The 27,893-nt window shown below is 39.2% G+C and overlaps 1 protein-coding gene across 5 annotated transcripts in view; it reads left to right on the top strand.

Annotated features, from left to right (window-relative positions):
* LOC123518930 overlaps nucleotides 1-27,893 on the top strand; it is a 132,008-nt gene that overhangs the window by 20,657 nt on the left and 83,458 nt on the right. For 3 of the 5 annotated variants that reach the window (XM_045280005.1, XM_045280029.1, XM_045280013.1), the window contains one exon: nucleotides 8,487-8,645. In XM_045280005.1, coding sequence (XP_045135940.1) covers nucleotides 8,503-8,645 — 143 coding nt within the window. In that variant the 5' untranslated portion in view covers nucleotides 8,487-8,502. Of the gene's footprint in view, nucleotides 1-8,128; nucleotides 8,184-8,486; nucleotides 8,646-27,893 lie in introns of those variants that run through there. The other 2 variants (XM_045280024.1, XM_045280021.1) reach the window with 2 other exon arrangements.

The following is a 27,893-nucleotide window of genomic DNA, read 5'->3' on the forward strand; positions in this document are numbered from 1 at the left end:
AAAAAGTAAAAAAGGAAAAGGACTTGGGAGTGACAATGGAAAAAAATATATAATCAACCGGTTAGCCATATTGATAGAATTTTCAGAGAGACGTATAATTTGCTAAGGAATATTGGAGTAGCATTTCACTATATGGACAAGGAAATGATGAAGAAATTGATAAGTACTAAAATAAGACCTAGATTGGAATATGCAGGAGTTGTGTGGACTCCCCATAAAAAGAAACACATAAGAAAATTAGAGAGACTACAAAAAATTAGCTACAAGAATGGTTCCAGAATTTAAAGGGATGGCATATGAGGAGAGACTAAAGGCAATGGATCTACCAACCTTGGAGCAGAGAAGAGAGAGAGGGGATCTGATACAAGTTTATAAATTGATTAACGGAATGGATGAAGTGGATAATGAGAAACTGATCCTGAGAGAAGAATATGACTTTAGAAGCACAAGATCGCATAGTAAGAAACTAAGGAAGGGACGATGTCTGAGAGATGTTAAAAAATTTAGTTTCCCGCAAAGGTGTGTTGAGACTTGGAACAGTTTGAGTGAGGAAGTGGTATCAGCAAAGAGTGTACATAGTTTTAAAGAAAAATTGGATAAGTGTAGATATGGAGACGGGACCACACGAGCATAAAGCCCAGGCCCTGTAAAACTACAACTAGGTAAATACAACTAGGTAAATACACACACACACACACACCGCGTAGTGTAGTGGTTAGCACGCTCGACTCACAATCGAGAGGGCTGGGTTCGAGTCACGGTAAGCGGCGAGGCAAATGGGCAAGCTTCTTAATGTGTAACCTCTGTTCACCTAGCAGTAAATAGGTACGGGATGTAACTCGAGGGGTTGTGGCCTTGCTTTCCCGGTGTGTGGAGTGTGTTGATGTGGTCTCAGTCTAGAAGATCGGTCTATGAGCTCTGAGCTCGCTCCGTAATGGGGAAGACTGGCTGGGTGACTAGCAGGCGACCGAGATTAATTACACACACACACACACACACACACACACACACACACACACACACTCAGTCTCAGTACTACCCAAAGATCAGTCAGTATGAGCTCTGAGCCCTTTCCGTAGGGGAAAGGCTGGCTGGGGACCAGCAGAAAACCGTGGTGAATAACACACACACACACACACACACACACACACACACACACACACACACGCCGTCGCTGAGAGAGGACGGCTCGTCTCCGGCTGCGGACGGGAAGAAGGAAAATACCTATGGTGTTGCAGGGCCCGGGTAACTCTAAGTTAGTGTCCTGTTAATGTCCTACTGTCGCATAGTGTTGAAAGTGAGGGATATGGAGAGTGGTCCCTGAGAGGAGAGTGTGGGCGGTGATTGTTTTGGCCGTAATCAGCTGACGATAACAAATATGGCGTCTAGACAAGCCCGGGACTTTGAAGGTTTTATAACTACGCCAAGAGGACTGAAGAAATTAGATATGGATGCAAGAGTTCAGGTACTGGAAAGTAAGTTCCTAAACCTTTTGTCCATAGAAGAAAAACTGGATAGAGTTATAGCCGAGAATGATTCGTTCAAAAAAGAGATCTATTTGTTAGCGATAGCGAATAAAGAGCTATTGAAGAAAAAAGTAGAGATGGAGAAAGAAAACCAACAACTAAGGAATCAATGTGAAGAGATGAAGGCTAAACTCCTGGAAATGGAGATGAAAATATCCGAAGGGGACTTGAGGAAGGAGGAATGCCTTAATCTAATTGATACCAGAATGAAAGAAGTGAACCATGAACATCAGGAGGTACAAAGGTCCTTTAGGGAGATAGTGAAAAAGCAGGAAGAGGAAAATAAAGGGATTACGCAGAGGGAAATGGTAAAGGCACTAAAGGAAAATGGTGGTGAGAAATATTGCTGAAAAGAAAAAAATGTGTGATCATAATAGGATTGAGGGAAGAATCTAACAGGAACTGGCAGGACAGGAGGGATAAGGAAAATGACAGGATTAAGTCTTTACTGAACAAGATCTCTGTGGAAGAAGAGGACCTATATGCTGAGGTAGAAGAAAGTGTGAGATTAGGAGCTTTTGAGGAAGGCAAGAATAGACCATTAAAATTGAAATTAAAGTCTCAGGTGGCAGCTGAGGCCTTTTTGAGGAGGGCTTGGAAACTTAAGGACTCTGAGGAAACCAAAACAATTTACATAAGAAGAAATATGTCACAGGATGAGCGAATGAAAATGAAAGAGCTTGTAACTGAAGTGAAAGAGAGGAATGACGAAAGAACAGAGGAGGAAAAGACCAAGTTTTTTGGAGGATGAGAAAATGGAGGCTAAAGAAGTGGTGAATAAAACAGACGGAATAGACATTACATGGAAGAAAGAGACTAGGAATGGAATACAAGTGACTTACATGAATATAGATGGATTTCTGTCTAAGAGGCTAGAATGTATGGATTACCTAAGAAATAACGAACCGGACATAATGTGTGCAGTGGAAACAAAGCTAAGGCCCGAAATAAAGCTAGACTGGTTTGTTGTAAAACACTACAAAGTATGGAGAAATGATAGAAAAAATAAAGGAGGTGGTGGTATAATGGTTCTTACTAAGGAAGATCTGATAGTGAAGGAGGTGAACTATAGTAAGAGAAATGAGGAAGTGATAAGTATGCTTATAACAGATGGCAAGAGGGACATTAATATTATAACAGTATACATACCACCCAGAACCAATGCTTGGGAATATGAACAGTACCAAATGGTGATGAGAAATACTCTAGACAGAATGAAGCAAGAACTCATCAGAAAGGATAGAGTGATGATAGTCGGAGACTTTAATTGTAAAGAAATAGTGTGGGAAGACTACGAAGTGGTGAACGGTGGTGAGTGGGCAGAGGAATTGTTAAAGGTAGCAACAAATAACTTGATGACACAGTGGGTGAGATCACCAACAAGGTGCAGGGGACAAGATGTTGCAGCAAGGTTGGATTTGGTATTTACCAGGGCATCTCTAAAAGAGGAAATTGAACATAAATGTCCCTTGGGAGAAGCGATCATGATGTCCTAAGCTTTGAGCTGGATACGGAATTAAGCACGAATAAGATTGTGGAACGCAGGAGGAAAAATTAAATTATATTAGGGCAAATTATAACCATATAAGGGAGTTCTTTAATGAAATTGACTGGTCCGTGGTATACCAGGAAAGGGATATGCAATTGAAATACGATAAATTTATGGATTTGTATAACTCTGCTGTGAAAAAGTTTGTGCCATATTACAGAAAGAGGACTTTAAATAATAAACAGTGGTTTAATAGAAATTGTGAAGAAGCAAAAAGAACAAAGAAAAGGCATGGAAGAAACTTAAGAAAAACAGTGATGTATTATCAAGAGAAGTTTACAAAACAGCAAGGAATAGATATGTTGAAGTAAGGAGAACAGCACAGAAGGAATATGAACAGAGGGTGGTGGAAAACTGTGATAGTGACCCTACACTGTTTTACAAATTCATAAATGGAAAACTAAATATAAGGGAGGCAATAGTAAAGATAAAAAACGGGGAAGAAGTATATGAGGATGCTAGAGATATAGCTGAAATTTTGAACGACAACTTTTGCAAAGTGTTTACAAAGGAGGAGCATTTTATGGGAGGAAGACCTACGAAAATAAAGCAAATGCAGGACATCATGGTTACTAAGGAAGATGTAAGGTAAATTATAAGCAATCTGGATATTAATAAATCAATGGGGCCTGATGGCATATCTGGAAGGTTGCTAAAAGAATGTAAGGATCAATTGTTGAACCCCATATTTGATATTGTGGAAACCTCCATACGAACAGGATTAGTCCCGAAAGAGTGGAAAAGAGCTGACATTGTGCCTATATATAAGAATGGTAGTAGAATGGAACCGCTAAATTATAGACCAGTATCGTTGACTAGTATATTGTGCAAGGTATGTGAAGAAGTGATTAAAGCTAAGTGGAGTGAGTACCTAGAAAGTGAAAACATTCTGAGTGAAAGACAGTTTGGTTTCAGAAAAGGAAGATCGTGCGTATCCAATTTATTATGTTTTTATTCAAGAGTGACTGACATACTACAACATAGAGAGGGATGGGTGGATGTTATCTACCTGGACTTGAGAAAGGCCTTTGATAAAGTACCACACAATAGACTGATGTGGAAACTAAAGAAGATTGCAGGAGTAAATGATAAACTAGCAAAATGGATGGAAAATTACTTAGTGGGAAGAGAAATGAGAACAGTGGTGAGAGGAAGGAAGTCCGAGTGGAAGAAGGTAACCAGTGGAGTTCCACAAGGGTCAGTGCTGGGTCCCATCATGTTTTTGATTTATGTTAATGATATGCCAGTAGGAATTGACAGTTACATGAACATGTTTGCGGATGATACTAAAATTATGAGGAGAGTAAAGAATGTGGAAGATTGTAACAAGTTACAGGAAGATCTTGATAAAATATATGAGTGGAGTAAGGAGCGGCAGATGGAATTTAATATAGACAAGACCCATGTTATGAAAATGGGAAGAAGTAGATACAGACCAAACAGGGATTACAGGCTGGGTGATGAGAAAATTAAAGGACCAATGAGGAGAAAGACTTAGGAGTAACCGTGCAAAACACTTTGTCACCGGAGAAACACATTAACAAGATTTTTAGGAAAATATATAACATGCTTCAAAATATTGGCCTTGCGTTCCACTACCTAGATGAAGGAATGATGAAGAAGATATTATGTACCTTAATAAGACTCTAGTTAGAATATGCAGCTTGTGTCTGGTCACCGCATATGAAGAAAAATGTGAAGAAGGTGGAAAGGGTACAGAGGCTGGCAACAAGGATGGTACCAGGACTCAGGGAGTTAGACTATGAGGAAAGACTGAGGAAGCTGGGGCTGACCACATTAGAAGAGAGAAGAACAAGAGGAGACATGATAACTATGTATAAATTGGTGAACAAGATTGACATACTGGACAGAGAGTTGATAAAGGTGACCACAAGTAATCATCTCCAAGGACATGGAAAAAAGCTAATAAAAGACATCTGTCTAAATGACGTGAGAAACTTAGGAGTAACCGTGCAAAACACTTTGTCACCGGAGAAACACATTAACAAGATTTTTAGGAAAATATATAACATGCTTCAAAATATTGGCCTTGCGTTCCACTACCTAGATGAAGGAATGATGAAGAAGATATTATGTACCTTAATAAGACTCTAGTTAGAATATGCAGCTTGTGTCTGGTCACCGCATATGAAGAAAAATGTGAAGAAGGTGGAAAGGGTACAGAGGCTGGCAACAAGGATGGTACCAGGACTCAGGGAGTTAGACTATGAGGAAAGACTGAGGAAGCTGGGGCTGACCACATTAGAAGAGAGAAGAACAAGAGGAGACATGATAACTATATATAAATTGGTGAACAAGATTGACATACTGGACAGAGAGTTGATAAAGGTGACCACAAGTAATCATCTCCAAGGACATGGAAAAAAGCTAATAAAAGACATCTGTCTAAATGACGTGAGAAAATACAGTTTCCCGCATCGTAACATTGATAAGTGGAATAAACTGAGCAGTGATGTCGTTGACGCGGTGTGTGTCAATCTGATGAAAGAGAGATATGACAGGAATGGACAAGGAGACAGGACACAGAGAGCTTAGCTCGGGCCCTGTAATACACAAATAGGTAAATACACACACACACACACACACACACACAGCGCGCGCAAGATACTTTAGATATATAGATATATAATGTAGAGAGAGAGAGAGAGAGAGAGAGAGAGAGAGAGAGAGATTGTAACACACAAGGCTTTCTTTAAGATGCCGACCTAGATACCTGGAAATAATCATATGGGAAAGAAGAGAAAACTGAAATTTGCATACGAGTGCCCGAACACTGACTACAATAAGAAAATAAAGAAAAAAGGAATAATGGTCACAGAATCAGAATTGTCACTCTGAATTGACAAACAAGGGAAAAAAACATGAATCGATAAAATAAAGAACACACACACACACACACACACACACACACTGATACATAAGAAGTAGGAAAAGAAAGCTTATCAGCATACAAGTAACCGTACATCAGCGCTCCGCCTTAGAGGCAAAACAGGACAGTGGGGGAGAATGATGTGCTGGCGTCGTCCATTCGTATCTTCATACCGCAGCCCATATTCTGAACTTCTCATGCGACGCTCCCAGACTACCATCAAAACACTAGTTGAAGCTGCGCGAGTTTTTCTGATTGTTTAAACCAGCGTTTTCCAACCTTTTCCGAACATAGCACCCCTAGGGCCTGTTGTCATGTCTAAGCAGTCCAGCACCCCTAACTAATATCTTGTTATTAGAAGGATAGAAGAAAGTGAAGCGTGTGCATCACTTCCCAGCACCCCTTATAATTGATTTCAGCGTCCCCTAACGGGTGCTAGCCAGGGTTGGAGTAATTGTAATTCTAATTTAATTGAAATGTAATTAATTACATTAAAGTATGTAATTTTAATTGTAATTGTAATTGGATGTAGAACTTAATGAAGTAATTGTAATTATAATTAATTACATTATAAAGTAATTGTAATTTAATTGTAATTGTGAAAAAAGTCAGTTATACTAAAATTCTGATAATCCTTGTTTTTTACTGCTATGGTGGCAAATATGTGAATACTGTATATGATGAAGTATGGCAAGTTGGCAACTCTTACTGGACAACCCACGTATTATACGAGAATCAGACTTGTCCACTTCTCCCTGTTTGGTGGACTGGTACATATTTTATTGCCTCCTAGAGTGGTGTACTGCTACATCAGCTCCATCTGAACGAGTTTTTAGCATTGCAGGAAACTATTTTACTGCAAACAGAGCTCAACTTGGGGTCTCTTCTTTCAGATCAATGATAATGACCAAGTGTAACAGTGAATTGTTTAAAAGACTACCATCCAGTGCAACCGCTCAGATTAAGTTATCCTACCACCTGCAACTTTTTCAAAAATGAAATGGCAATTTAGTTTTTACAAGCCTGTCAGTAGATTTGTTTTCATCTATGTATTCAAAACTACAAGAATTAAATCCTAAATCAGTCTTTATTCCTATTTACATAGTTTATTGCACTGCTGTTTATTTAAAGGAGGAAATACCTTTAATCACAGGAAATTCTTAATTTAGTTATGTTGCAAAGTAGTGTTGTAATTTTTCAATGAATAACAACAGTACGATACTAATGCTTTTCTTTTCAACCAAAGCTTACTATTGGAAGCTAGGTAATTATAATTGGAATTATAATTGACAGTCTCTTGTAGTAATTGTAATTGTAATTGAAATTCACATGAGTAATTGTAATTATAATTGCAATTTAAAGTTTTAATAATGTAATTGTAATTGTAATAAAGATTTTGAATTGTAATTTCTCCAACCCTGGTGCTAGCACCCCAGGTTGGGAAACGCTGGTTTAAGCGGTTTTGGTGGAAGATTAACAAGTTCTCTATCTAAGAGGAGAAACAAACTACCTTCAGAAGACTGTAGTTGAAGTTACACGAGTTATTAAGACTTTATGCGGTTCTAGTGAAAGATTAATATGAGCTCTTTATTATTGAAAAGGGAGAAACACTCTTGAGAACCCAGCTAGTCATCTCTGTGGCCTTCGAAAATTGTCATAAAGAGAGAGAGAGAGAGAGAGAGAGAGCGTTTTATGATGGCAGTTTGTCAGCGATTAGCCTCCTCTTTTTTATTCTTTTTATTATCGTCCTATAATAATTAATATGAACAATTGGGAAGGAAGACAACAAGGATTAATAACTCACACACCTTGGCTCGTATTCTCATATACTTCTGTGCTTCACCGCCACTATTTCAAAAAGCTTTATTCAAATTTACACCACGAGTTTTTCTTTAAGGTATTTTTCCGGTTCTAGAGGCAGAGTGACAAGATTTCTACACTATTAACTGAAGATATAGTCTTGAAAACCCGCTAATCATTTTTGTGGCCTTGAAAAACATTCGTGGAGAGAGAGAGAGAGAGAGAGAGAGAGAGAGAGAGAGAGAGAGAGAGAGAGAGAGAGAGAGAGAGAAGAGCGTTTTTTAAGGTGTTTTATGGTTCTAAAGACAGAGTGACGAGATTTCTACATTATTAACCAAAGAAACACTCCTGAAATCCCCGCTAATCATCTTGATGGCCTTGAAAAACATTCCAATGGGAGAGAAGAGCGTTTCCTAAGGTGTGTTTACAGTTCTATAGGCAAATTGCCAAGGTTTCTACATTATTAACCGAAGAAACATCCCTGAAATACCCTGCTAATTATCTCTATAGCCTTGGATAATAGTCGTGGTGGGAGAGCGAAGTCACTACGGACTCTTTTCTCTCCCCAGCGCAGCAATGAGCAGGATGGGGAACTGTTTCTTGTCGATCCTGGCGTGGACAAGGTTCCTACATTATTAACCGGAGAAACACACTTGAAAAAACCCTGCTAATCATCTCTGTAGTCTTTTCGAAGTCACTACAGACTCTTTTCTCTCCCCAGCACAGCAACAAGCAGGATGTGGAACCGTTTCTTGTCGTTCCTGGCGTGGACGGGTTTGTGGGAGCCATCCATGGTAGTGTTCAATAGCGACGCCCCGGTGCTCCGCCAGCCGGTCAACGCAACAGGCATCGTCGACCTCAGTTCAGACTTCATGGCAAGGTTAGTTTGTTTTCCTGTTTTTTTTTTTTTTTTTTTTTTGAGGGAAAGGAGGAAGTTGTGGTCATTGTAATTCTTTTCTTATTTATGTTTTATTCTTGGTATTATTCGCTCATTCAGTTATGAGGTTTGTTTGGTTGTATTTGTTCACTTGTTCATTTTACTTTGCCATTCGTATTTTTTTTCGTGTGTCTGTATTCATCTAGTTGTATTCACCTAGTTGTAATTTTACCGGGCCTGGGTATCATACTCGTGTGGCCCCGTCTCCATATCTACACACATCCAACTTTCCTTTAAAACTATGCACACTCCTCGCTGACACCACCTCCTCACTCAAACTTTTCCACACCTTCACACATCTTTGTGGGAAACTATATTTCTTCACATCCTTCAAGCATATTCCCTTGACTAACTTTTTACTATGCGATCTCGTAGATCTATTTAAATTTTCCTCTCTCAACATCATTTGCTCATTATCCACTTCATCCAGACCGTTCAACAGTTTATAAACCTGTATTAAATCTCCTCTTTCTCTTCTTTGTTCCAAGGTAAGCAAATTCATTTCTTTTAATCTCTCCTCATAGGTCATTTCTGCCAATTCCGGAACCATTTTTGTTGCCATTCTCTGCAATCTCTCCAACTTCCTTATATGCTTCTTTTTATAAGGGACCAAACCACTCCAGCATATTCCAATCTTGGTCTAATTACCGTACTAATTAATTTCTTCATCATATCTTTATCCATATAATGAAAGGCTAATCCAATATTTCTAATCAAATTATATGTTTCTCCAAACATCTTGTCAATATGAGCCTCAAACTGCCCATGGTCTTGTATTATCACTCCCAAATCCTTTTCCTTTTCCACCTTTTTCAACACTACTTCTTCACCCATCTTATATGACCCTCTTGGCCGTCTTCCACTCTTCCCCATCTCCATCACATGACTTTTGCTCAGATTAAATTCCATCTCCCACCTCTTGCTCCACTCCCAAATCCTATCCAGATCTGCCTGTAAAATTTCACAATCTTCTTCACTCTTCACACACCTACACAACTTCACATCATCCGCAAACAAATTAATATAACTGTTTACTCCCTCTGGCATATCATTAATATAGACAAGGAAAAGTATTGGTGCCAGCACTGAACCTTGTGGGACTCCACTCTCCACCACCAACCAGTCCGATTTTGCATCCCTTATTACCGTTCTCATCTCCCTCCATCTCAAGTAGTTTTCCATCCACTTTAACACTTTTCCCTTCAGTCCTCCATAAATCTCTAATTTCCATAGCAGTCTCATGTGAGGTACCTTGTCAAAAGCTTTTTTTTAAATCCAAATATACACAGTCCATCCATCCCTCTCTCTCTTGTATTTTGTCAACCACTCTTGAATAAAAGCTCAGTAGATTTGTTACACATGACCTCCCTTTCCTAAAGCCAAATTGATGATCCGATAATAACTTATGATCCTCCAGGAACCGTATCCAATATTTCTTTATCACCCTCTCACAAATCTTACCGACCACACTTGTTAAAGACACAGGTCTATAGTTAAGAGGCTCTTCCTTACTGCCTCCCTTATAAATGGGCACCACTTCAGCTCTTTTCCACTCTACCGGTACTTCCCTGTTTCTAATGAGCACCTTATAATATCATATAATGGATCTATCAATTCTTCTCTACATTCCTTCAATAATTTGCCTGAAACTTCATCTGGTCCCATCGCTTTATCATCTTTAAGTTCCTCCAACATTTTATATAACTCCTTTTAGGTATCTTAATGTCATCCATGTGCACATTTCCTTCTACATTCTGAGGCTTTACAAACATTGTTTCTTTAGTAAATACTTGTTGAAACCTATTATTTAGCAATTCTGCAATATTCTTAGGGTCATCTACTATCCCTTGCTCTCCTTTTAATCTTTCAATGGACTCTCTCTTTTTAAGTTTACCATTTATGAACCTGTAAAACAATTTTGGATGTTCCTTACTCTTGTCTACAATATCTTTTTCAAATTTTCTTTCTTCCTCCCTCCTTACCCTCACATACTCATTTCTCGCCACTCTATAATTCTCCTTATTTAGTATATTCCTGCTCTTTTTCCATCTTTTCCAAGCCACATCTCTCTTTTCTTTAGCCTTAACACAAGTTGCATTAAACCAATCCTTTCTTCCTCTCTCGGTTTATACTTTGGTACAAATTTCATAACTCCTTCTGTATAATATTTCATAAAAATCTCATATTTTTTTTGCACTTCTCTGATTTGTAACATCTCCTCCCAATCTAATGTTCTGAAATAATTTTTCAAACTTTGTGTCCATCTTTCTATAATTCAATCTACCACTCCTGTATGTCTCATCTCTCCTTCGCTGTGTTATTGCCATCTACATTTCCATAACCATATGATCACTCTTCCCCAATGGACATTTGTATTGTATATCCCCACATAGATACACTTCTCGTGTTAACACCAAATCCAGTCTAGCCGGTTCATCATCTCCTCTATATCTAGTATTTTCTTTCACCCTCTGTTCCATCATATTTTCCATCATTAGATTAAGGAATCTCTCTCCCCATGCTTCCTCTCCAACACCACTTACTAGATTTTCCCAATCCACCTCCTTACAATTAAAATCTCCTACTAGTATCACCTTTCTATTTCCAGTTAATACACTTTCCAAACTTTGTAAAGTATCCTTGATCATATTGTCGTATTCCCTTAATGTCCAAGAATTTGTTTTAGGAGGTACATAGGTCACCATGATTATTAATTCTTTTCCATCACTTTTTAACCTTATGCTTATCACTTCTGCGTTGTTCTTCCCATACCAAACCTTATCCACATTTATCTCCTTCGTCATAATCATAACTCCTCCTCCACCTTTACCCTCTCTATCCTTTCTCCATATATTATATTTATTATCCAAATTTACCTTTGTTTTTTCATGTAATTTTGTCTCAGTCAAACACACTATATCAGGCTTCTCCACCATCATATAGTCTTGCAATTCCAATCTACTTGACAGTATCCCATCTATATTAGTATACATTACAGTCCACCCACTGCTCCCTCTAGGGGTTCCTCCGCATTCCTTCTCTCCACATACCACTTTCTGACTCTCTCTCCTATAACTCTCCAAAAAAAACTTTTCTTTTTCCTCTTCAGACCGTTCGTCATTTTTCCTTCTCGCCTCTTCCAACAATTCCTTATATCTTCTCCTCTCTTCCTCATTTCTATTTTTTCTTACGTACACCTCTTTACAATCTTCTACCTCTCTTAATTTTGATGTTCTATATAAGATATCCTCCGCAGATTGTTGTGACTTCAGTACTACTTTAATCGGTCTCCTTACTCCCTTCTTATACGGACCCAGTTTATGGATCTCTTCCACTTCTTCTTGTAGGTCTTTTTTTTTTCATCATCATTTAGATTTTTGAACAGATCTCTTACCGTTTTTAATTCTTCTTTAATTCTCTTAGGCTTATATGTTATATTTTGTTCTTTCATCCCAAATATTAACACACTCTTCTTCTTTTCTGCTATTTCTCTTATCAATGTTTCCTTATTCTTCATAACATTAACCAGCTCCTTGGACCTTTCTTTTTTGTCTTCCTTCAACTGATCTTTAATTATTTCTTGTAATCCAACCATCTCTGCTTCCCTCGACTCAGTGTGTGTGTGTGTGAAAGAAAGAAAGAAAGAAAGAAATATATTTATTGCTCAGACTTTTTTACAAAGTATGGAGCACAGCCCATCAATATGTACATAATCTTATGTATCACCTAAACATTCGCAACAATGCATTAATAAACTGTGCCAGATTTATTAACAAGTTTACATTACCACTTTGCATCAGCTTGACAAATTTAAAATTATTTGGTTGCAATCTATAATATTCGGGTATGTATCTATTTCTCAATTGAAGAATTTCTTGATTTTGACAAATGAACAAAGCATGGTATTCATCCCTATCAATTCATTATTACATTTAGTACAATAACGCACCTCTCTGTCTGTTTGATTATATCTACCAACAATGATTGGTAATTTATTATTTCCGTGCGAAGCTTTGACAAACTTATACGATTATTTTTATTAAGTTTAAGCAGGTATTCTTCAATTCCATAAATTTCTTTATATAATTTGTAAGTATTACAAATACCTTTATTTGATATGTTTTCGTACCACTTGTTTATCCATAAGTCTTTTAATTTTTGTTCAATCGCTTTTCTGAACCATTTAGGGTTACTAACTGTCTGCGCCATCCACACCCATGACATTCCACACTCTATACAAATATTTTTGATGTATTCTATCCATGGTGACAAATACAGACCGCTCGTATATAACTGTAATAAGCAATTATACATTATATAACTTAATTTAGTGTTCTTTCCCGTCACTAACCTAGACCAATAACTTATCATCTTACACTTAATAGTTATATCAAGAGGGTAAACCCCTAGTTCACCGTATACCATGTCTGTGCTGGTGTATCTATGTACATACAAAACGTGCTTCAAAAACTTCATATGTAGTAATTCTATTTCCCTTATAGTACAATCACCCCATATTTCACAGCCATATGTAAGTACAGGTACAACCATCGTTTTAAACAGTTCTATTTGAATATCAACTGGCAAGTCATATTTACGTGAAGTACCAATGATGGAATACAGAGCCCTGGTTGCCTGTTCCTTAAGAGCCAACTCCCCTTTCCTGAATCTACCATTGTGGTTAAACAAGACACCCAAATATTTGTACTCGTTAACAACCTGAATAGTCTCACTCCCTAATTGAAAATTATAATTACTTGTTTGTACCTGTCCTCTACTAAATACAACAATTTTGGTTTTGTCACAGTTAACCTTTAACTTCCAATCTAGACAATAATTATGCAAAGATGTTAGCGCCTGTTTCATATTCACTTCACTATCACATAGCAATACTGTATCATCTGCGTACATTAGCACAAATAATTTCAAATAGATATTAAGAAATTCGTTATCAAAATCTAAATATTTACAATTAAGTTCAAGAAGTTTGTCCTGCAAGTCATTAATATAAAAAGCAAATAACAATGGTGACAAATTTTCTCCTGCCTTACCCCCATAGTACACGAAAATGTGTCCGACAATTTTGATTCACCATCACACAAGATCTAACATTTTATACATACTCTTAACAACATGTAACAATTTACCATTAACATTATCTCTAACCAGCTTAAACCATAATGCTTCCCTCCACACCATATCAAACGCCTTCTTATAATCTACGAACAAGCAAAATAATTTTTCTTTTTCCATTTAAACAAATCAATAATACATTTGAGCAAATACATATGATCCAGGGTTGAATATCCTTGTCTAAATCCTGCCTGTGTTTCATTGATGATGTGGTTCGCTTCAGAATACTGATTCAAACGATTGTTCAAGATGGATGTAAATAACTTTCCCATACAGCTTAACAAGGTAATTCCCGGTAGTTATTTGCGTCTCTGACGTCTCCCTTGTTTTTGTATAATGGTATTATTACTCCAATGGTCCACTCCATTGGGAAGACTCCTTCATCCAATATTTTATTAAACATCTTAACATAAAGAGGGATAATAGGTCTTGAGTACTTTTAATATATTCATTGATGATATTGTCAGAACCTGGTGATTTGTTATTTTCCAACTTATTGATGCATGTTTTATCTCTTCAGACGTAATAGGGTTGTTCAATATGGGCACATTCCTCTCTTGGTTAATTTCATAGTCAATGGTGTCATTTCCCTCGTTATCAATAGTTAATAATGCTTTAAAGTGGTCGTAAAATATCTCAAGATTAAGTTCACTCTCCTTGTTTCCTCCTTGTTCACCTTTTAATATTTGTCAGTATGATTTTGGATCTTTGCTTTTGTTTTCTCTCAATTTTTTCACAACAATGGAATTTTCTTTATTTTTCACCCTTATTTCTTTTTTGTAGTTTTTACTTTCTTTCTCATAATACTCTACGTGACAGGATTTTTTTTGTTTATTGTGCTTGTTCTTAGCTTTGTGGTATTGCTTTCTGGCATTATAACACTGTTTATCATAACCGTTCATATTGGTGTTATTGCTCTTTTTAATGTATTTACTTTTACTTTTGTGGGGAAATACCTTCATAGCAGGTTCTACAAGTACTAATTGTAATTGGTGTGTTATGTCATCCACAGATAAAACGTCAACTGTATGAAGTAGTTCATGCACTCTACTGACATCCACATGACTCACATATTCCTCTTTTCTCTCATGACTCCATTTACCTGGTCTTGCTCTCACTATTTCCTCCTCTTTATTACTCTCTCTCGTTGTCTGTCTTACCACACATGCAAATTCTAGCACCGTCTGCAAACCACAATGCACATCCGAAAACAATGGCTCAAAATCCAATACCTCAAAATTTTTAACATGTTTCACAACATTGCAACTACCTATAACATAATCAATACTTGTATTGTATGTGGTAGTATATTCACCAATTCCCAAGTCATTGCCAACCCTTCCATTAAAAATAACGGCGTTATTGTTTTTACATACTTCTACTAATCTCTTACCGTAGGAACTTCTGTCAGGGGTATTGTCTTTATTACTCCTACTCATTAAACATCCTGCAGCACTTAACACAGCGTTGACATCAACTACTGGCAATATATCGTCCTCAGTTATATCAGCAACATCTGACAGTATACCAGTATGTGCGTTAAAGTCCCCACTGACAACGTGAAAACAATCTGAATGAGACAGAAAAAACTCATCAAGTTCATTAAAATGTTCTCTCTTAGCATACCGTGAGTGGCTTGGTGGTATGTAAATACAGCTAATAAATAAATTCTTTTCCAATCCAAGATCTTGTCCGTTTACGCAGATAGATAATAAGGTTTCCTCACTACTTTTAATTTCTTTCCACTTTATACTTAGAGTGTTTCTCACACCAATTAAAAGACCTCCTGATTTATATCTAGTTAGAGCACTTCTGTTCTTATACACAATATCAAACCCGTTATTTACCATTATTTTCCTAACGTTATTCATGTCAGCGTCATCACACCTGGTTTCACACATGCACAATACATCATAATTCACAAGAAACAACATAAATTCCTTCGTTAATAGCTTGGACTTTAAGCCACAAACGTTAATTGTCAAAATATTCATACGCAAACTTTGAGTGGTCGTTAGCGTAGGTCCTTGTGTAGTGGGACTCTGAGTGTGTGTTAAAACTTGTGGATCACTGTGTGCTTGTTTTGAACTTGTGTTTGCGTGTGCAGTTATAGAGTGTCGCTGTGGTGTTGGGTTGTTTATCACTGCGTAGTTTATATTGTTATGTATCTGTGTTAGAGTATATGTAGGCGTTATTTGTGTTGAATTTTTTTGCTGACTTACGGTGTTGATTGCAGAGTAGTGGGTTGCCCTTGGATAGTGCTGTACTCCTGCTACTTGTTACTTAACGAGGTGGTCCAATCTTAGGCGCTTCCAATCCGGAGATTCGATTCCCACTTTGAAGAGATCGTCTGGTGTTGTAATCTCGACGGGTCTCTCCTTGTCCTTGAGCCATGCCAGTATCTTACCATCCCGAGTAGTGACGTTCCTTACAGCCTCTTGTTCCTTTACCATCTTCATGAGCGTAGATCTCAGTGGTGTCAGATCTTCATTGATGTAGATTTTCTTCTGTTTCTTCTTAAGCTCTTTCTTGTTTTTCACCACTGCGTTCCTTTTCTTTCTGTGGCAGAAACGTACTATCACAGGCCTGCTTCTGTCACCAACCTTCCCCAACCGGTGAGCAATGGATATATCATCTGCTTCTAATTTCACTCCTACATCAGCAGCAACTTCGATAACCTTTGCTTGTAAAATATCCTCGTCCTCGTCCGGTTCTTCCTCAATACCAAATATACGCAGGTTGTCTTTCCGTGTATACTGCTCCAGACGGTCGTTTTCGTAGCGATGTTCCAGGTTGATTGTTTGCGTGTTGAGTGATAACGTGTTGGTTATATCTTTCACTGCCGTAGAAACTGCAGTTGTGACAGCCACCGATATAATGCTGGCAATTCCGGGCATGATGGCAGCAACGACTTCCTTAACAGTTTTGGTTCCCTTGATAGGCTCCCTCCCTTCGGTTGTTAGGTTTACAAGCTCTTCTTCCACTTTTTCCTTTACCAGCTGTTCCAAACTTGAGCTAACAGACTGCCCGGCCATTGTAGGGTCGGTAGGACTGCTAATGGTAAATCAAGGAGCTGTCCCATGCACGTCCTTCCTCGGCCGCTGCTACTGTGTGTGTGTGTGTGTGTGTGTGTGTGTGTTATTCTTTAAACACTTTAAACACTTTAAACACTTTATTATATCTACCTGTATACAAGTATACACTGGCAGAAGGCCCATATTAAGCATAGCTTTTTGGGCAAGATCTTAATAACTAACAAAGTGTGCAAAAAAACATAAAACAAAGTAAGAACTAAAAATAATTAAACTAAGAAGTGGGGAGAGTGTAATTACAAGGAAATATTGCACAAGAACTATACTATAAGTTATACTAAACTATGAGATCACAAATACGATTTGCTATAATATACTCTGTACATACATATGAGAATACTATTTAGGAACTAACATAATGAGATAATACAAAAAAAGAAACAGCAACAGCAGATACAGCAGCAGCAAAAGAAATCATAAAAAAAAAGAAAATAATATAGATCCTGATGGTAACACAAATAGTGAGGATAACTAAATAATGACAGTAAAACAATAAAGATTATAGTAGTAATAATAATGGCAATGACAATGACAAAGATAATAGTAATAGTTCTAATAACATATACAATAATAATAATACTATTTATAATAAAATAATAATAATAAAAACAATAGTAATAAAATGTGACACTAGACATAGCAAAACAAGGATATCAGTATTAGGAGAATTTGTGATGGATTTACATATAGCAAAATTATGAATTGTTGTCAGTACATAGATAAGAACATTTGTTTCAGTTTATTTTTGAAAGTTGATACACTGTTACATTCTTTAACACATTGTGGTAGTGTATTCCAAATTGTAGGACCTTTGTACATCAATGATTGTCTAAAAGTGGTTAAATTGTGTCGAGGAACATTTAAAGTGTGGTTGTTTCGGGTAGAATAGCGATGCGATAGCGTTGCAGGCGTGTGGTTATTTTTTAAGTGTTTGAACATGTGAGTGGCAATAAAGAGTTTGGACAAGTCAGAGAGTTGCAAGATATTCATTGATTTAAATAGTGGAGGTGTGTGTGCTAGGAATTCACTGTTGGTTATTATTCTTATTATTTTCTTATGGAGAATATTCAAATTATAGAGATGACAAGGATAAGTGGTTGACCAAATAGGATTACAATAAGTCAGAAATGGGTATACATGGGCATAATACATGACTTTTAAGATTTCACTAGGAACCAGGTTTTTGGCTCTTACAAGAAGTGCAATGGAACGGAAAGTTTAATGCATAAATTAGATATGTGGTACTTAAAAGTAAGATATTTGTCAAACGTAATACCAAGAAACTTTATTTTGTACACTTGTAATATGTCCTCATTTAATACAGTAAGTCTGGGTAATGGTTGGTATTTCATTATAGTGTTTGTAAACAACATGAAGTAAGTTTTGATGTATTAACAGTGAGACGATTTGCTAGGCACCATTCAGAAAATTTTACAAGTTCTAAGTTAGCTTTATGAATGAGATCAGTGGGATTGTCACCTTGCATGTATAAAGTAGAGTCATCAGCAAATTGTATAGTGTTAAGGGTAGTAGAAAAACTGCTCATGTCATTAATATATAGTAGGAATAGTATAGGCCCCAGAATACTTCCTTGCGGTACGCCCAGGTGTATGGATTTGATGCTGGAGGTGGCTTTGTTAAATGAAGTATAGTGAGATCTGTTTGACAAATACGACTCGAACCATTTGTGAACACATCCTCTAATGCCATAGTGGTGTAATTTATCTAGAAGGATGTTGTGCTGGACTGTGTCAAATGCTTTGCTAAAGTCAATGAAAATAGAGATGATAGATTTATGGTCATCTAGGGCAGAGTATAGGTCAGAGGTAAATTTATTAATGGCATCAAAGGTGTTTAGCCCCGGACGAAAACCAAACTGGCTATTACTAATGATTTTGTTTTTATTAAGGTAGTCTAAGAGTGTTTCTTTCATTAGTTGTTCAAAAATTTTAGAGAAAACAGAAAGAATGGATATTGGGCGGTAGTTAGAAATATTTGTTTTGCTTCCAGATTTGTGTATAGGGATTATTTTTGCTACTTTAAAGTGTCTTGGAAAAACTCCCTTATTAATTGAAGCATTAAATAATTTAGAAAGTGGTTCACAGAGTAATTCTTTATTTTCCTTGATGATTTTGACAGGTATCTCATCTACATTACATTTTTTATTTTTGAGGGTTGATATAGCTTTCATTATGTCATTAACTGTAACAAGAGGGATACACATGGAGTGTGGAAAGTTGCCTTGTAGGTAAGTTAGGTGTGAACCTTGGGCTCTAGGCAGTTTGTTACTAAGCTCTGGAGCAATCTGAGAAAAGTAGGTGTTGAAGGCATTTGCTATGTCCTGTGGGTTGGTGTATTGTGTATCGTTGTGGCATACTGTTGTCAGGGATGTATTTTGTTTCCCCTTAGTGTTTTCTATGTCTTTAATTATTTCCCAAACCTTTTTGGTATTGTTTCTGAAATTGGTGAACTGTTGTTGGTAATAATTTGATTTAACTCCTTTTATTAAAGCATTTAAATAGTTTCTATATTCTTTATAGTATTCAAGGGGAATGTTACCTAGCTTGTATTGTTTGTATAGGTAGAATTTGTGTTTAGTACAGTTAATAATACTCTGAGTAATCCAGGGCTTCTGCAGTCTTTTGGAGGTTATTGTTTTTGTTAATTTGGGAAAACTAGAGTAATACAGGTTGTATAGTTTGTCAAGGAAAAGGTTACAGTTGGAATCTATATCATTTGCAGTGAGATACATGTTCCAGTCTGTTTGTGAAAGTTTCTCTGTGAATTTTATTCTATTGGCAGCATTGTGTAATCTGAAAGTTATCTTGATTATGTCACTAGGAGATTGAGTCAGAATTGGTATGTTGATAAAAATAGGAAGGTGATCACTGAGGGGAAAGTGAAGTATGCCAGATGAAGAAGATACATGAAAATTTCTCCAGATTTGATCTAATAAAGAAGGAGAGGCAGTTGTATTTGTGTCTGGGAATCGAGTAGGGCGAGATATTTGAGGGAAGTAATTGTTTGATTGCATTGTTGTGATGAAAGTGTTGGTAGGAGGGTGTGTTTCATGTTCTAGGAGATTTATATTGAAGTCACCCAAGAGAATATTTTGTTATTTCTGAAAAAATCTTTTGAGAGAAGGTTATCAATATATGTGTTGAATTCATTAACATTTGTATATTTGCTGTGAGGTCTGTAAAGGCATGTAACATTAAAGTAAGTATTTGCGAGGGTTATTTTAACACTACATATTTCTGCATTAGGATCACAAATGCAGAATTCATTAATTTTTGTACTTTGCAGAATATTTTTAACATAGATAGATACTCCTCCTCCTATTGAGCCTTCAGGTCTATGTATGTGGTGTCCAGTGAATCCATCAATGTCATGAAGGTGTTCATTAGTGGAGGTTAGCCAGGTTTCACTGACACACAGCACGTCAGGCAGTTTAGGTAGAGATTTCATGAGGGAGATCACTAGGTCATAGTTTTTGTTTAAGGAGCGAGCATTTATATGGAGTACATTTATGTAGTCATGGCAGTTTGTAGGAATTGTTGATAGGTATGAGTTGAGATCATGGTATTTGCAAATATCATTTATGTTTATGGATTCATACATAGAATTTATTATATCAATGTCATGATCATTTGAGTGGCTACTATCCTCTGCTAGGTCATTAAAAGTGTATGGAAAAGATTTAAATTGTTTACATTCATGAGTTAAATTAGAATAATGCTATTACTACTGTAGTACAAGAATAGCTATTAAATATAGGTAGTAACAATAGTGGTAATAATAGTAATGGTAAAATGATACAAAAGAAGTAATAAAAAATAATAACTAATAAAAATATTAGTAATAATAATAATGGTATATCTACAATATAAAAATAATACTAGTAGGTAGACTATTTTAAAAGTAATACTGATAGTAATAAAGGTACTTATAAATAATAGTGTAATACAGGAATAAAGGTATTAGAGTAAGAATAATAACAACGAAAAGACATGAGAGTGAAAAAGTGAAATAGATAAAGGGAAAAAGATATATATATTTCTTGGATGGCTTGTCAGGTGAGATGGCTCATGTAGGTGTACATAAAAGGCAAAAATTTGTGAACAGGACTTAGACTTGTGTGTTATAAGCATCTTTATGCTTGTGTAAGGATGGGGAATTTGTTCAGGAAGGTGTTCAGGGAGTGTTCATTTGTGATGGAGTGTTTTTGGTTGGAGTTTTTTAGTTTTATGAAGATCCTCCCATCTCTTGTGTAGCACTGTTGAAAGAGACTACGGTTTTTTTTCCTGATATCTAGGATTGTGGTGTATATGGTGCGGCGTTTAGGTGTGAGGCTCTCATTTATGTAGAGGTTAGGTTTGACTGTTACACAGGCCTCCATGATCTCAGCTTTCTTAGATCTGTTCAGGAGTTTTACAATTAGAGGTCTGGTTTTGTTTTGGTGTTTGGAGCCCAGTCTATGTGAGACATTTATGTCTTTGTGTTCTATGTTGATATTCAGATTGTCTTTGATGGTTTTTACTGTTAGGTCTGTTGTATTTTCCATTTGATGTTCATTGGGGAGTGCCGGACCACTAATTATGATTGTGTCCCTCCTCTCATATTGATCAATGTCATCTAATTGGTCTTCAAGTTTGTTGACTTTGCTTTCTAGAGAGGAAACTTTACTCTGCAGTGTGTGTATTGTCTGGTCTTTTTCTTGCATGGTTAATGTCAGGGCTTTGACAATAATGCTCACTACTGCTTTGCTTTCCTGAGAGAGAGTTTCGAGGTCGCCAGAAATCAAGTCCATTATAGTGGTTTGTTGGTGTGTGTGGTCACTGCTTGGTTTGACCCAGCAGTCTCCTGACCCTGCACTGCCAGGCCAGCGGCCCCCTGACCCTGCACTGCCAGGCCGGCAGCCCCTGGGCTTTCATTGTTTGTGGGATTTTTTCTGGTGCCTACAACCATGGTGTGGATATGTTTATGAGGCAGTATAAGTATGTATATACACCAGAAAAGGCTAACTAGGTGGCGAAACTGGGTTTGTTTGGGTTTGTTTAACCTTTCAGTACTGGGACACTGGGACACTTAACCTTTCAGTATTTGGACACTGGGACACTTAACCTTTTAGTACTGGGACACTGGGACACTTAACCTTTCAGTACTGGGACACTGGGACACTTAACCTTTCAGTACTTGGACACTGGGACGCTTAACCTTTCAGTACTGGGACACTGGGACACTTAACCTTTCAGTACTGGGACACTGGGACACTTAACCTTTCAGTACTTGGACACTGGGACACTTAACCTTTCAGTACTGGGACACTGGGACACTTAACCTTTCAGTATTTGGACACTGGGACACTTAACCTTTTAGTACTGGGACACTGGGACACTTAACCTTTCAGTACTGGGACACTGGGACACTTAACCTTTCAGTACTTGGACACTGGGACGCTTAACCTTTCAGTACTGGGACACTGGGACACTTAACCTTTCAGTACTGGGACACTGGGACACTTAACCTTTCAGTACTTGGACACTGGGACACTTAACCTTTCAGTACTGGGACACTGGGACACTTAACCTTTCAGTATTTGGACACTGGGACACTTAACCTTTCAGTACTGGGACACTGGGACATTTAACCTTTCAGTACTGGGACACTGGACACTTAACCTTTCAGTACTGGGACACTGGGACATTTAACCTTTCAATACTGGGACACTGGCACACTTAACCTTTCAGTACTGGGACACTGGGACACTTAACCTTTCAGTACTGGGACACTGGGACATTTAACCTTTCAGTACTGGGACGCTGGGACACTTAACCTTTCAGTACTGGGACACTGGGACACTTAACCTTACAGTACTGGCACACTTAAGCTTTCAGTACTGGGACATTTAACCTTTCAATACCTGGACACTTAAGCTTTCAGTACTGGGACACTTAAGCTTTCAGTACTGGGACATTTAACCTTTCAGTACTGGGATGGATGGATGGATGGATTTAATTTTAGGCGCCGCAACTACAGAGGTCATATAGAGCCTCTACAAAGTTTTAATTAAGACAATATTGACGAAGAATTCAAAACAATTAAAAACAATAATATAAAAGGCAACTAAAAATACTAAAATTACAATAGTTAGATAAAACAATAAAAATACATATAATAAAAAGAAATCAAATTCACACTTTGGGGAGGAGCCCAGCTTCTCCCAGGTGCCTGTAAACGTCATGGTCTGGGGCCAGACATGCTGGACCAAGTACCTTTGAGAGATAGCAGACACCGCTATCTCTACCACGACACCGGTAGAGGTAACGGTGTCGTAACTCGATCAAACTAGGGCACTCTACCAGAAGATGCCGCACAGTGAGCAGCACCAGGCAGTCATCACAGTAAGGTTGAGGGTCCCTGGTCAACAGGTACCTTTGTGTAAGGTACGTGTGACCTATGCGCAGTCGCGCTAATAAAGTTTGTGCACGGCGATCCCGGACATGGGTGTATGTCCACTGAGGGAGAGTGGATGTAGTGATCTCTCCCATTTTCGAGGTTGAAGACCTCCGTTAGTCATCTCCTCTGCCAAATTGCTGCAATCGCCACACGAATATAATGAAATAGGTCTCGAAACGGAACAGGGGCAGCAGATGGAGCACAACTTGCTGCCTCTTTAGCGAGGCGATCTGCGTGTTCATTCCCGGGAACACCTACGTGACCAGGGACCCAACAGAACCCAACACAATATCCTCTTCTGGTGAGTAGATAGAGCCACTCCAGGGCTGATAAAAACCAATGGGTGAAGGGAAATAAAAGAAGAGAGAGCAGTAAGAGCACTGCGAGTGTCACTAAAAATTGTAAAAGACGAAATCGGGAGAGTAAAAATTATCTGTAAAGCTAGGACTATGGCAGACAGCTCCGCAGTAAAAACGGATGCCACTGAAGGAAAACTGCCAGACCGATAAAAACCCGACGCCTGCGTCAGATTTGGAACCATCAGTAAAAACAGGGATATCATCAGAATGGGAAGAAAAGTGTTCTAAAAACCGTGTGTTGGACAAAGTTGGTAGAAAATCCTTCTTACCATCCATGGCAGGAGGGCATATTGAGACAACCGGAAGCTGCCAATAACCAACTCGTGGGAGCCGGAAAGAGTAGACAGGAGTGAGATCGATAGACAAGTCCATCATAAGGTTTGTCACTCAAAGGCCAAAAGGAAGACGGTGGGTGCGAAACCAACACCGGAGCATCGAAGACTGACGCCGAAGGTCGAGCGGCCAGAATCCAGCATCCACTAATAGGCTAGGTATTGGAGATGTCGGAAATGCACCCATAACCAAGGGGACCCCAGCATGATGCACGGAGTCAAGCACGCGTAGCTGTGCATCCGTTGCGGATGAGTAGATCTCACAGCCGTATTCCAGCTTGGGAAGTATAAGTGTTCTGTGAAGAAGCAGCAGAATGTCCCTGTCCGCACCCCAAGAGGTGTGACTTAAAACCCGAAGAAGGGATAGTGCTGTCCTGCAAAACGCTTTAAGAGAACGGAAATGGGAAACCCAAGTAAGACGGTTGTCAAACAATAGGCCAAGATATCGAGTGGCCTCCACACATGAGAGGCGTCTATTGGCTAAATATAAATCAGGATCTGGATGTACACCACGGTTGCAACAAAAATGCACGGCTACGGTCTTCGAGGTGGAGAATCGAAAACCGTTCATATTGGCCCAACCGGGCACCCTATTGATTGCCAGTTGGAGCTTTCGCTCAATCAGTGACATCCTAGCAGCAGCAAAAGAGATGCACAAGTCGTCCACATATAAGGAGCTGTGAACGCCATCTGGGAGAGTATCAATAAGACCATTTATTGCAACTGCGAATAAGGTAACACTAAGAATACTTCCCTGTGGGACACCATCATCTAGAGCACTAGCCTCAGAGAGAACACTTCCAACTCGAACCCGTAAAAGACGTCTGGATAAAAACTGCTGGATGAAAATAGGAAGGTGGCCACGGAGACCCAAATTAAACAAGGAACGTAAAATCCCATGACACCAAGCTGTGTCGTAGGCCTTCTCCAGGTCAAAAAATACAGTAACCTGGTGGTGATGATTAGTAAAGGCCTCACAAATAGAGGAATCCAGGGATAAAAGATCATCAGTAGTAGACCTCATCTTTCGGAAGCCATACTGTACCGATGACAAGTACTTCCCCCTCTCCAAGTACCACATGAGTCTTACATTTACCATCTTTTCTAACACTTTACAAATACAAGATGTCAAAGATATAGGACGGTAGTTCGTAGCCTGGAGATGATCTTTCCCAGGCTTCGGAAATGGGAGAACCACTGCCACAGCCCAAGAAGATGGAAAGTCACCGGTATGCCAAATCATATTATAAAGATTTAATAAAAAGTTAAAAGCACTGTCAGACATGTGACACAAAAAGGCATAAGGAATGTCATCTGGACCAGAAGAGTCATGACACTGGGACAAATCAGTCCGCAACTCGGAGGCAGACTCCCCTCCAGTGGAAGAAAAATTTATGCAGAGAGATTTCATTCTCTGGCGGTAACGTGCGCCTGGGACTGCAGGATCCTTTCGGGAAACACTGGTAAAGTGCTCCGCGAAGAGGTCAGCGACAGTCTTAGGATCTGCCACCGTTCGCCCAGCAGACAACAAAACTGGTGGGGGGAGGAGCAGAATACTTCCCAGCAATTCGGCGGACTTTGTTAAAGACATCCGTAAGAGGGATGCGGGCGTTAATGGAAGAGACATAAGCTTTCCAAGAGGCTCTGTGTGCCTCTTTCAAAACGCGGCGGGTCCGAGCTCGGCAGCGTCGAAAAGCGTCCAGACACTGCGGGTCCCCACGATGTCGCCGGAGACGAGAGAAAGCTGCCCGTTTCTCTTTCACAGCATTAGTGCACGCTGCGTTCCACCAAGGAACGGGACGCTTAGTAAAGCGACCGGACGTCCTAGGGATTAGTAAAGCGACCGGACGTCCTAGGGATTGTCTGAAGTGCTACTGACTGTAAAAAATCGGTAAAATAGTCAACAGCCTCAGCACAAGTAGAAAAGTCAGGCAGCGGACGGATAAAAGAGCTAAGGTCTGTGAATCGAGGCCAATCTGCCTTGTCTAAAACCCAGCATGGGGACCGGGACTGTGGCTCAGAGTTCACAGATTCTAATAAAGTCGGAAAGTGGTCACTACCGTGTAAATCCGGTAGGACCCGCCAATTAAAATCAAGGAAAGAATTAGATGTACACAGAGAAAGATCGATAGCTGTAAAAGTCCCAGTAGGACTGTGGAAATGTGTAACATCCCCAGAATTTAAAACCTCCAATCCCTCATCCTCAATAAAAGAACCGATTAAAACCCCACGAGGATTACTAGCACCTTCATCCCACAATGGGTGACGGCCGTTAAAATCTCCCAACAAGAGGAAAGGCGGAGTCAGCTGACGCACCAGGCCGTCAAGCTCACCCCTGGAGACAGGAACCCGAGGAGGGAGATATAAACTGCAAATAGTGTAGGATCGTCCCATAAAAACCTTAACAGCAACCACCTGAATGGGAGAGTTGAGTTGCAAGGGGACAACAGGTATGTCTTGACGGACTAGGATAGCTGTGCCACCGTGGTGGCCCTGTTCGGGGAAAGGAGTGCTAAAAAGGGCACAATAGCCAGGAGGACTAGAATAAGTACTATCACCTAGCATAGTCTCTTGTAGAGCTACACAGGCTGGAGAGAACTCTGACAGTAAAACTTGGAGTTCCCCCCACTAGGCGTGAAGGCCTCTACAGTTCCACTGTAGAAGCTTGAAGATGACTATTTAGGTGCAGTGGACGGGCGAGCCTTTTGAAGGGGCTGCCCATGACTCACCTGACTAGAAATAATCAACCGACGAGAAGACACCGGGAGTTGAGATGTGCCGGGTCGTTGGACCGCAGCCTTTTTGCTGGACTGCACTTTTTGACACAGCGGGTCCACGAGGGATGGCTGTGACAATATCATCGGACGTCTCCATGCTAAGACCGTCCTCATCACAAGAAGTCCGATCCGAGACAGAGGGCGTCACAGGGGCTGAACAGAAACTATTGGAGGTACCATAGCAGAGCGGTCCCTGGAGAACTCACGATCATGTGCACCGGGAGAAACCTTAGATTGCTTATGCTGAGCTAAATCTATCGACTCTGCAGAGCCGCGGTGCTGTTTGGTCAGTCCCTTCAAAGGCTTACGTGATGCAGCGGGCAAATGGACATCCACTACATGGGTTATGTTGGTCATATCCGGATTATTCCCGTCACTTCTTACAGATGACTCAACTGAGTCGTCAAACAAAAGGGCAAACCCATTAGCCAGATGAACAGGACCACTCACCCCAACAGAGCGAGAGGTAGCAGAAGGAGTTGTCTTTGGACCGGCAGACTCAGCTGAAGAGCGTGCGGCCAATGAAGCATAGGATGTTGCACCAGTACCGGCCTTCTGGCGGTACAGGAGTTCACGGCAGGCGCTACCAAGGCTGATGAAATGAGTGTTAGCAAACTGTAGAATGTCCTGCTCCAGGCGATACCTAAGGCATTGCCTGGAACGTACTTGGTGAGCATCACGGCAATGGAAACAGTAAGCAGCAGCATTGCAATGCTCCTCAGAATGTGAGTCTAGTGCTGAGCAATTACTGCATTGAGAAGCTTCCTTGCAGGAGCTTTTCCCATGACCGTAGCCGTAGCACGAGAAACATTGAAGAGGATGGGAAATAAAACGCCTCACCCTAAGATTGATAGGACCACTATTAACAAGGTCAGGGAGGGTGGAACCAGAAAAGGTGAGAAGGACCATGTTGGAGGAGTTCCTCATCTTAGTCACCTTTTGGACTGAGCTAGGACACATTGCTAGTATTTCCTCTTCTGGAAATTCATAAAGATCTTGACTATAAACACAACCTTTGCTATAATTTAAGATGGGATGA

This window comes from Portunus trituberculatus, chromosome 7 (genome assembly GCF_017591435.1).
Source record: "Portunus trituberculatus isolate SZX2019 chromosome 7, ASM1759143v1, whole genome shotgun sequence".
Lineage (NCBI taxonomy): Eukaryota > Metazoa > Arthropoda > Malacostraca > Decapoda > Portunidae > Portunus > Portunus trituberculatus.